The sequence below is a fragment of the Necator americanus genome, chromosome IV (genome assembly GCF_031761385.1).
Source record: "Necator americanus strain Aroian chromosome IV, whole genome shotgun sequence".
In the NCBI taxonomy this organism is placed as follows: Eukaryota; Metazoa; Nematoda; class Chromadorea; order Rhabditida; family Ancylostomatidae; genus Necator; species Necator americanus.
The window spans coordinates 34,539,788-34,551,339 of record NC_087374.1 but is presented as its reverse complement, the minus strand read 5'-3'; the positions used below and the strand labels follow the sequence as shown (position 1 = coordinate 34,551,339).

At 38.1% G+C, this 11,552-nt stretch overlaps 1 protein-coding gene across 3 annotated transcripts; it reads right to left on the bottom strand.

Moving 5' to 3' along the window:
• Nucleotides 1-1,945: 1,945 nt before the first annotated feature.
• Nucleotides 1,946-8,416, bottom strand: RB195_003652 (uncharacterized protein; the record flags this gene model as incomplete). Of its 3 annotated transcripts, XM_064201398.1 has the most annotated exons (24): nucleotides 1,946-2,038; nucleotides 2,095-2,233; nucleotides 2,385-2,479; nucleotides 2,529-2,615; nucleotides 2,686-2,753; nucleotides 2,819-2,902; nucleotides 3,348-3,471; nucleotides 3,886-4,018; nucleotides 4,103-4,149; nucleotides 4,234-4,341; nucleotides 4,517-4,627; nucleotides 4,734-4,804; nucleotides 4,896-4,986; nucleotides 5,040-5,126; nucleotides 5,347-5,457; nucleotides 5,768-5,932; nucleotides 6,143-6,262; nucleotides 6,331-6,474; nucleotides 7,239-7,359; nucleotides 7,437-7,525; nucleotides 7,613-7,757; nucleotides 7,890-7,978; nucleotides 8,056-8,229; nucleotides 8,321-8,416. In XM_064201398.1, the coding sequence occupies 24 exons, from the start codon at nucleotides 8,414-8,416 to the stop codon at nucleotides 1,946-1,948; spliced, it is 2,592 nt and encodes an 863-aa protein (XP_064057277.1). The 3 variants fall into 3 exon arrangements, with proteins under 3 accessions (XP_064057277.1, XP_064057279.1, XP_064057278.1); XM_064201396.1 differs by lacking the exons at nucleotides 1,946-2,038; nucleotides 2,095-2,233; nucleotides 2,385-2,479; ... (1 more) ...; nucleotides 2,686-2,753; nucleotides 2,819-2,902 and having other exon boundaries at nucleotides 3,331-3,471; XM_064201397.1 differs by lacking the exons at nucleotides 3,348-3,471; nucleotides 3,886-4,018; nucleotides 4,103-4,149; ... (13 more) ...; nucleotides 8,056-8,229; nucleotides 8,321-8,416 and having other exon boundaries at nucleotides 2,819-2,867.
• Between the last annotated feature and the right edge of the window lie 3,136 nt (nucleotides 8,417-11,552).

Sequence of the window (11,552 nt, the reverse complement as noted above, 5' to 3'; positions counted from 1 at the left end):
TAGTGCTAGTACAAACTATCGAAGCCGTGTAGAGGAATAAGAAGGACGTGTTCGTGAAGTACTATTAGTAGTATTAGTAAGGAAAGGAAAGTATTAGTGAAGTATTATTAGTAGCATTTCAGCAGTATGTAACTTAATATATGAATTAATCAATCCACCTTGCTATATATGATTATAGCGAATTAGTATGATTATAGTAACGATGAAAGTTCACTACTTTCATGCCAAGTCTATTTCTAAACAGAGTCAAACATATAACAACTTCCGTTTCTTCAGTGAACATTTATAGCAGGGTCAAAACGACGTGAAACATGGTGCAATTGCGTAAGCGGCTCGGCTCGAAGCGGCGCAGTAGGAATCGAGATCGAACCATCGCGAACTGCGACAATGAACGGTGGTAGAAGGGATCCTTACTCAATCCAAACCGCTACGCTTCCCCGCACTGCTTCGAACGCAATAGCTTGTGCAACTGCACCCTGCTTCATGTCGTTTTGACTCTACTATATATTAGAAAGGACTACAATTGAATACAAATGACTTCCACTGGAAGCAAACTACAAGGAGGAGTGTCGCTTTCACTAGGAGTTTGGGGTATCCGCAGAGTTCCGCGCGTGTGGGTTCAACGAGCAAGCAGCGCAACCTTCGATAGCATTGGCAGCTGCCGCAGAATTCGCCGGCAAAACGGATGCGACCGAGGATTTAAGTAAGGACCAGTAATCCAACCTTTATTGTAGCCGTGTCCAACCACATGAAGTTCGGTATAGTTGCGTAAGGGTTGCACTCGAAGCGCTACAGTGGAGCTAGCGATTGGAATCCAGCTGCGACCATCGCGAACTGCAGCGATAAGTGGTGTTAACATCGATCCTCTTCGATCCCAATCCCTACGCTCACTTCACCTTTGCGAGCGCAGCCGCCGACGGAACTGTACCGAGCTTCGTGTCGTTTTGGCATAACTATAGCAATATTCAGACAGTCGAGTGAGAATAGCAGGAAGGTCGCTCTATTCGCAATTTCTGCCCTATTGCCTCGTTACGGCATTCACAGGTGACCGCAGACTCGTTCTTTAGCCATTTCTACCAAGGCACCGCCAAACGGCAAATATTCATCCTATAAATGCGTGTACACGTGTTCTAATGACGCTTATTGGGGTCTGTCGGTTAAGTATAGGAGGGTCAAAATGACCTGAAGCTCGGACCAGCTGCGTCAGCGGCTGCGCTCAAAGCATAGATCCACACCGCTTCACTAGGGCATGTGGAACTTTGCGGGAACTCATACGTTTTCCCCTCAGGAACAGGTGCGCTATTTCTTTCGACTGTAGCGAATGTGATTGATCTCGTTGTTATAGTTTTTACTGCAAGGTTGTAATTACATTGTTCAGTAATATTAACGAATTAATTGAAAAAGAAATTGAGGAACTATGAGCTTAAATGAATTGTAGCCTTGCTCTACAGTTGTGCACCTATGTATATTATACACCAATCTGCAGCATACCATGCTTAGAAAGTATTTATGAAGTGTATCATGCCAAAAATTCTCTAGCGAACCAAACACATCACGACACCATGTACCCAAGCAAAGAAGGGATATGAAAGGAGAAATTCCACACTGTCGCCTTGAAAAAAAAAAGTTATGAGATACTTCATTGAGTATCAATAACAAAACCATGATGCAGAGTCACATTGATTTCCTGGTACACAATGCATTACGACATGAAATAGAAAATCCGCGGAGTATCCGGATTACAGAGACAGAGAACCAACAAAAAAATTAGCGAAAACAGTCACAAATATGAACAACAATGTCTTAGAACAAAGGTTCAAGATAGGATGAAAAATTACGGGGATTCACAACGTCCAGCACTGGTACGACATAGAATAATGGTAGGAATAATAGTTTAAATCAATCCCGTGCTGAAACCCCTTACACGATGACAATTATAAACACTTCAAACATAATTAGTAACCTTCTCCCTATCTTGATAAAGGCGACCAAAACCACCACGGTCTGGATCGTACTGCTCACGATACTCATCGCGAACCTTAACTTCTCCAATTATAAACGTGTTTTTTAAAGATAATTCGCACGAATGCGTACCTGTCCACCATGTTTTCCTCTTCCGTATTGTCGTCCCTCCACAAATCCTGCATCATAATCTACTCGAATCATTCTTCCGTCAAGCATTGTACGATTCAAAAAACGGACTGCATTCTCTGTGTCTGCTCGAGTATAGTATCTAGAAGAGAAGGGCAATTAACGTGAAATTAGTGGACAACAGATTTTTTTCATACCATAATAACAGTTTGAAACCGAATAGAAGTTTCATTGTGTGAACGTCACTTCAAATTTGAATTTAAAAAAATCTGATTTTAATATCAACAACTTACATAACAAAGCAAAAACCGCACGGACTTTTCTTGAATCTATCCAATCCCATAATCACCCTCTTCACTTCGCCAGCACGGTTGAATAGCTCGTATAGCTACAACTTAAGTATATTCGAGTACGTATATGGTCAAAAGAGAAAGTACCTGATCTTCTGATGTATAGAACGATAAATTCCCAATATAAAGGGTTGTGGATGTGCGTAAAGCCAAGTCTTGCTCTTTTAACGACCCCTGAAAAAAACCGCAACTTATTCAAGTTCTAAAATCGTTGACTGAAGATACACATCGTTGTTATAAAAACCTGAAATCTTTGGTCACGATATTCACTGATGTTACCACCAACTTCAGGGTGACGCAACTGGAACATCTCTGAAAAGAAAAGGAAAATAAAAAGCCATTTAAGAGAATGATGCAATTGTTTTCATAGAACGGACCTGCTTTCGCAGCATTTCGGGCACGTACTCTTTCGTCAAACGGATTCATACGACACACTGCTTCACTAGAACTAACCACACCACCTGAGTGTCCAGAGATCACAATTAGAAAATTTTCAAAGTGAAAAAAAAACAATTACGATACGATGAGATAAAATTCGAATTAACTCTAATTTACTCACACAAGCAGCGACAACTAGTTGAAGCTTTTATAACAATTTTGCAAACATCAACATAACTATCTCAACAAAAATATTCTTAACGACATATTCTGTCCACGTATAAGTATGACAGTTTTAACTATACAAACAATTTCAATTGTAACTATACAAACAATTCGACAAACTATGTACACTTAACGTACTTCTGATACGATAAACTCACATCCATATTTTTATAAGCGCCAGAACTTATGCTGCACCGGTAAACTGTATGTACTTTGTCCAGAAGCACTTTTTTTTTTTCTTTCCATTACACACCTTTCTACTCTGTTCCCTGCGTATTGCACTGTTTTACACGTTAACTGCACCGAGGTTTGCAAGATGAGAAGTTTCTTGTTTGAGCGCATCGATAAAATGCACAGCAGAAGGAGAATATCCTAGCATCTTTTTCAGTAACGTCGTGGACGGTAGTCCTCCTCCATAGGATTGAACCTTCAAGTTGAAATATCAGCAATTTCTGATAAGATAAACTCAAATCCATATTCTCAAACATTTTTTTTTGAATATTTGGAATAACTCAATACTTGTTCCAATAATTCAATATTCTGAAACTTTATTTATTTCGGTGATTTTTTTCTGTTCTACGGAAATCCATAAAAGAAAGGGAAAGAAAGAAAAGAAAACTGATAAATAAAATTGAAAGTTGAACAAGTACAGTACTGCAAAAAACCACACGTAAATCATTATTTCGCATTTTTTTTTGTAGCAAATTTCCGAGCAATTATCATAGTGTCTTAACATACAGTGCAGAGTCTTACTGAACTCTGCTATTTTCACAAAACATGAAAAAATCCCATAACCACCAATTACAACAGGAAATAGGAAGCGGATCAAAATTGTGCTCACCTCTGCCCATTTCGCTCCTTCAACTTTATTAAAAGGAGCATCTCTAAACTTTGAGTTCCATATCAGACTAGCCGCCGACCGTGCTACCAAATACGAATAATATCTAGCTCCATATTGGACTAAATGATGGAACCTGAAATTGTTCATTTAAAAAGAAACCATAGCATATCAAGGCACTGTCTGCACGGGAATGAAGGATCAAGCGAAAAATCCTGACCTGTGTTGGAAAGCTGATTCTCGTTCTCGTTCAAGGTGAGGAAGAGCCTGAAACAATCACAGACCGATGAAAATACAATGAGAAATCTCTCTAATTCTCTTTTTTTTGTCAGTAGGGAGGGTGACACGTACTTTAGTGACAATGGTATGGAAAAGGTCAGTGGTAGTAATGCGATTTTCACGGAGAAGACGTGCTGCATCCGGACCATGAAGCTCCAGATCAAATAACGCATATGATGCCTTGAAAAAACGGTTGCAAGTACATTTGACAACATGTGTTTGCAAGACAGAAAAAAGAACTTATAGTTTCGACGAAATATGATAGAATATTGAGAATAACAACTGTGCAGCTATTTTTTGTAAAATGGACGAAAGAGAGATCAAATAAACGCAGCATTCGTATTTCAATTGTCACCTGTTGCATAATTTCAAGGGAAGAGAAAGCAAATCGTGATGCAATCATGCAAGCAGCATCTTCAAGAGGAATGCAGTCACCGTTTGGGCTGCGCAAAGTGGATTGCATGACCTGAGATTAACAGATTATTAGAAAAATATTATAACATTGAAAGAATGTGATGTGAGCCAGCAAGGGGAGATTGGACAAAGTGGAAGAATTACTTTAATTGGCTAACCGTTAAATCATTGAAGAAATACTCCATGAGAATAGATGGGATTTCAGAAAAATCCTGAGGACATCGTGTTCCTAAACAAGACATCTCAAAACTATAATCATGATTATAATTTAATACGAACTAATCGTAGAAAACTTTTCCATGGAATAAAAAGGAGATTACCCGCAACATGCTGGTATTTTGTCCTCCCCAACATACTATGCATAGCATGACCAAGCTCGTGAAATGTGTTTTCCGCTTTGTGTAGATCAATCTAGCAAAAACTAGATTAGATTTTACAGTATACTGATTTTCACAATGACCTACCGGCAAGTCTTTCCAGTATTCATCATTCCCATCACATAGTGATAGAGATAGGACAACAACGGGTGTTTGCCAGCTACCATCTTGCAACTGGAAAAAAGAAAAATTCCATAATCACATGTCAAAATCCTTCCATAATCACATATCCAGTTCTTTATTGATTCCTTATCACTGTTATGTGCTATGAAGCATAAAAAACTTAGCAGCGATGAATTTCATACAAATATGGGAATTGTTTTGAAAATGTGTGAAGTTTCACGTCAAAGGATCCAAAAGTAACAAATAAGACAGTCATCGTCACATATCTCACCTCTTTTGAACATCGAACAGTGAAATGACAATCTCCAACTGCCTTCATCTCCCTTCGATCAATATCAAGATAAACTGTACCCAGCGATCGGTCAGTTGCGTCAAATACACCCTAAAAATACGCTTCCAACTGTGCGACTAAACATAATTGCAGACCAATAACTGCAAGTTGAGAGAAAATGAAAACTGTAATGCCAGCTGAGACAAAAATTTTGCAAATCAGAAGTCAGGGAATATGAAAGTTTTGAGTAAGTTTCAGTACTGTATAGTTGAACGCTTCATAGTACAATGATGCCAGAACCAGACAATAAGAAAGAAATTACTTCCAAAATACATCTATATCATGTAAAAACTGATGTTCTCGTAGAAATTAAATGATACAACTTCGCTATTCTCCCAAATATGAAAAAAAAAACACTCACCAACTTGATTATGTGACCTGGCCACATTTCTCCTTTCTCTAGAAGCTGCTCTTCGATACGTACACCGTACAGCTTGTTAACAAGATTTGCAAATCCAGTAAGAATATTACCCAGAGTAAGGAATTTATGTGCTTCACGATGATGTGCGATACCATAAGCACGTTCCTGGAAGATATCGTCGATGAATCTTTGGCACTAAAAAAGGAGAAAATTTAGAACGAAAATAATAAAATTAGTCATTAATATATTAATATATGTAATTGTAATGTATTAGTACTAATAATAATCCAAAGATATGTAGAAGTTAATGGCAAATGCGAAAATGCTATTACTACAAATGAAGTAATAAGGGCTACAAAACCTAAAGGAAAAAACCTTGTAAATCTCTGTGAGGTAGTGAACATCCCATTCTCCAATCGTGCCACTATACGAATTACATTGTGCCTGTACATCCAATAAAACGGCCAACTCTCGTTCAGCAGCTGGGCGACACGCCTGAACATTTCGGAAAATCGAAAAAGGGTCTGCAACAAAAAAAAATATAATGTACTGTAGAAAGAAACCTGTATCACACCCCACAGGAAATCGTGAGCATTTTCGTAAGTGCCTAAAAGTGCGTTATTCTGAGCTCGATGAGAGTATGAGGTGTAACCTGTGAGCCTTGCCAGTTCATCGCGATAGCAAACGAGCTTTCGCAGTTCTTGTTCCTATAAAAGAAAGTTTACGATTTTTATTCATTTCCAGATCATTTGGAACTCCCTAATCTTCAGTGCTTATTCCTTTTCATGGGAACGATCCACCAAAGAAGAGATTTGTTCTCTTAGAAAAGGGTGTTCATAGCTAGGCTCTTGATCTCAAATGATATCGACTTTTTTGGAGAAGGTAGAACGTTTAATTGCTCCTTTTCTTATTGATTCAATGACCAGTGTCTTCGTACATGATTGAAAAGTGCAGGGCATATGATAGAGTCTGAGATCTGCAGTGGGGTCCTTCAAAACGGAAAGTACAATAGCGATTTAATATGTAGTACTCATTTATTTGCTTGAGCTGTACCCAATATTGGTATTGATCCTATTTATTAGCTAACAGATAAATTGACGTGGTGGTTTGTTACGCCACCAAATTTCAGCAAATGATGCTCTGGCGAAGGCGATAACGATGAAACATTAACTATTAGTGTTAGTTAATAAAGAAGATCAATACCAATCGTGGCCACAGGAAATAAATCAAAACTACAGACTAAATCATGCCAAAATTCAAAGACAGTCTAACATGGTCACTACAATAATGATTACTGTGTTAAGATAAGGCAATCTTACATTTCATAAACTAAAAAAAGGCACTGAACTAAAATAAACTGTTTAACCATCCAACCACTTCTTAAGCCCAATAATAAATACAATAAGGAATGAAGTCCAGTCGCAAAAGAAAAACCAAGTATAATTAATGTGGGGAAAGTGCTAATGCTTACCTGTTCATTGTTATGACGATAGTAAGTCGTGTAGATAAACTTCCTCTTCTTCTGTTCAATACAGTTCGAAGACGGAGATTTAATTCTCGTTGATGGAAGACTGTACTGCTTTTGCAATGCCCTTAAAATAAAATGTCCATATGAGTCGGCACAACTTTTAAGAGAAATTTTATTGAAATGACAAGATTCAAAGAGAACCTGCTAACAATAACTTCACGATCGCAACCAGCTTGAAATTTTGCACTAGCATTAAATATTTCACCGGATAACCTCACAAATTCAGCACGCTAAATGTTGAAAATCGTGTAAGATGTGTATATGGTAAAGATGGATAGTCACATCACATACAAAAGAATTTAAGATAAAAAATTCACCTTCTCATCCGGAAGATGTACGCCAGAGAGTTCAAATTCGTCCAAGAACAAATCAATAGTTCGTGAATCCACTTCATCCAAACGATCAGCCTCTGTTAGTTTTGACTTTTTCAGCATGTGGTAAAGTGAAGTGTACGTATTTAAACTGAAATCAATTTTTTTTGGTAATTTCCAAAAGCAAAGGAGAAAATTGGAAAACAAGCATCTCAAACATGGGCATACAATATTAAAAATATATGGGAAATATCCCCTAAACTCGCTAAACTAATAAAACAACCTTTCAACAAGTTCACAAAAATCGCTGGCACTGTGCTGTGCTGCTTCTGTGTATGATGGATCGCTATGGAGCTGCCGCACGCATTCTACCTATGTTGTCACGAGTTTTCAACAAGAATGAATCTCTAAATAGCAAAACAAATGTAAAAAAAGGAAGTAAAACCTACTAAATCGGCTGCTTTACATATAGTATTTGACAAATCGTCAAAAAGTTTAACAGTGGTCCGTTCGTTGCTTCCAAGTTCGATCTGCTTCACAATATCTGCACAATCAGCACGGACTCGTTTGTTTAAGTCTGCGAAACTACTGGCACTCTTAAGATGTGGATCACCAAAAAGGCCCTTAAAGGTATATTTACAACAACAACAACAGCAGCAACAACAACAACAACAACAGGAATTCAACGCAAGAAAGAAGACTCAAAACACACACCTGTGCAAATTCCTGAGCCGGTTCGGTGGATTTTCGAAAGAAGTGTCGTGACTGACACAATGGGAAGCTGCGTAGCAGCCTCCTTGATAAATACATCAGATCTAAGTAGAAATTTAGTAAAATTATTAATTAGAAATCTAGAAGTTTTATAAAATCAATAAAGAAAAAACGCTGGAAACAGGTAATGTTCACGATACTCTGCATACAATATAGAGAAATGAAACCACCAGACACCAACGCCAAAAAGAAAACAACAAGAAAACAAAATTTCAGAAAAAAGCAGAGATAGCAACACCGATGGAGTCCACATCTGACCCCTCGTAGATCAACCGAGTTTCAAATCACTCGTGTGCGCAGGATGCCATGATTTTAACGGCACGATATTTCGGGGTTTCTGTACCGGCCCAACCGTCCGCTAATTTACGTCTGAATTTTTTTTCCTTAGTGTTCAAATTCCTTCCTGGATCCCGAGGGGTTGTGATTGTGTTTCTGTGGTCATGTGTCATTGTCCCTTCTTCAAAACTCGATGCCAGAAGCGGTTGAGTGTTTCTTCTAATGGTGTTGTGGCAAAACGTGGTGCAATTCTCCACAAACTCAGCGAATGCAGCGAATCAGAGACGAAAGAGGCGGTGTAGCTTGTAATCCAAACTTTCTCATCAGGTCCTCGTTTGTCTTTGCCTGTTTTCTAACTGCCAATATTCTTATAAATTATTCTTTTTATGAATAGGTTCGGCTCGATCATTTCACTGTATTATTTGCTTGTTGCTCAAGACTTTGTGTTGACTTGGTCTTTAATTGTGCTTGAGAAGAAGAATATGACAATAATGAAGAGTCCCGGCGTCGAATAACCTCGGCCCATCATTTCAGGGTTTCTCATAGACGTCAAATATTTGAAAACAATGAGAACATAGCAAATCTCGTGACTCCGAGGTGCATCTCATAACATTTGCCTAAGATTGCACAACCCTACCAAAAAGCTCATAGGCACAATTTTCTTGCAGGTAATGGTGGGATTTGTAGCCACAACAAAATTCACTGATGATGTTGTCGAAAAAGCAGCTACTGAACATCAGACTCGTGAAGCTTCGTTCGTTCGCAGATTAAGGGGATTTTTTTTTCAAAAAAAAAGTCTAAAGTTGAAAAGAAAGCTCAAGATGGATGCTATAACTATTGATCATTGATCATCATAATTATTCATAATCATTATTATTGTATGAAGAATTCCTAGGAAGTCCAAGAAGAATTAATATTTGGTAGTATGCTTAAATATTGTGTGTTACATTCGATTTTCTTTATGTTGTTCCAAAATTTTTGAGGAACTTTAACAATTGGAACATCAGCCGTCGTCCTTCTCTTTTCATCCACGCATTTCTTGCCAGTACGATTTTTCACGTGACATCCTACTCCTTTATCTGACATAAAAGTATTCATTATAGGATAATCGCGATGTTTTCTTCGTTTCACCACGATTTTCCATTCGGCGCAGCATTTAAGACGCCTTATTTACTTTTCTCCTTGGGATTTCTTTTGGCAAATGCATCTTAAGTCTTTTTTTTTTCTGGTAAACATCTCTCCACCATCTTCTTTCTTTTGTTTTTCTTTATTTGGCTAACCTGATTACTACCTAAAAGTTTATCAATTATTTGAATTCATTGGTCCTACACTGTATTTTGTAACGGTATCATTTACATTCACCGTATGTACATACAAAAAATCGCTATCGTTCGATAACGCCTTCCTGTTTCGCATCAACCAGCTATGCGATTTGTATCGCAGTTCGTGCGAACCACGAGCGGCCAACCAGATTTTTTTGTGCTTTCCAAACTCACCAAACTTATTTGAAGAATTGTTCATCCTATGTACAGATATTTGTTTATATTCACAGCACATTTGGAGAAAAATTCTCTGGGAAAATGTAGTTGGGGAGGTACTCAGTGGCGCTCTTATTTCTGGACGCTCTATCTTACTTTTTTTCTGTGAATAACTTTAGCATACATGTCATAGATCCTCTAAGACTAGTGCTACATTTTACCCAAGTCCCCTCTCCAGATACTGTTTATGTATCACAAGTGCAGTGTGAGATTTATGAGGCGAAAAATTAAGGTGTTTGGTGCATTTACAGAATTAGACTAGCGTCTGCGTGTGATAGTGTGGAAGTGCTTTAGCGTCCACTGAAATGCTTATACGGATTTCAATCGACATTAAATCGCATCTATACGCATTCTTACTGTAACGGAAATTTCTTCAGTGATTTCTGCGATTTTCTGACCCGATTATGTAGTTAGGAGTCAGCTGTCTATAACCAGCTGCAGGATGTTGGAAAATTTCAAAACGCCCACGAAGCCCCGCGTCACCGTGATCGTGACGCGAGCACAATGGATGTAGTAGCAGTTGTGTTGATTTTTTGGTATGTTTGTTTGTCTGTTTATTTATTATTTGTGTATAATATCGTTTCGTTTAGCTGTTTAAACACGAGCTATTGTAATTTCTGTGTTAAAAAAATGGCTACTTTCGTTCATTCACCGTTTATTTGTTTGTACGTCTCGTGCAGTCATATTTTTCTGGTAATTTGAGATTTTCGATATTTAAAATTTCGTTCAGAGGTCACGCAGAAATGTACTTTGACAGAGGAGTTTCGTATTTGTTACAGTATAATCGATAACTGTCTTTGATCGCGGTTTTTAAAAAAACTGAAAGGTGTTGTCTGTCATGTGGCAAATATCCGATGGACCAAAATCAAAGACTACAAAATAATGGGCTTGCCAGCTGTCTATCGATTTAAGTTCACTTTCATACGACTGCACGCCAACTGAACAACAACTGATTTGTTTTGAAATCGAAAGACCATTTTCAGCCTTCGATGATGGCTTGTTCGCCGAACCAGCCAAACTGGTTGTTAGGTTGGGTTTTTATTTATTTTTTACACACCCATGCCTCTTACAATGTCATAGTTTCTTCATTATACATTGATGATATCATCTGTATTGATGTATTCACCATGAGGGTCTATCTTAGCCCCCCAGCTTTTGATCCCAGAGAATTGTAACCCTTTCAGAAAGATTGAACACTAAGACAGACGCTCAAGGTGAACACATCGACGGATAATTATCAGTGTGTGATTAAGAAACTGAGACTGTAGAAGGTATGCATATGTAAAAAACATACCCAACCTAATAAAAGCGACGTATATAATAGGGTCAAAACGACGTGAAGCACGTACGCAATTGCGTAC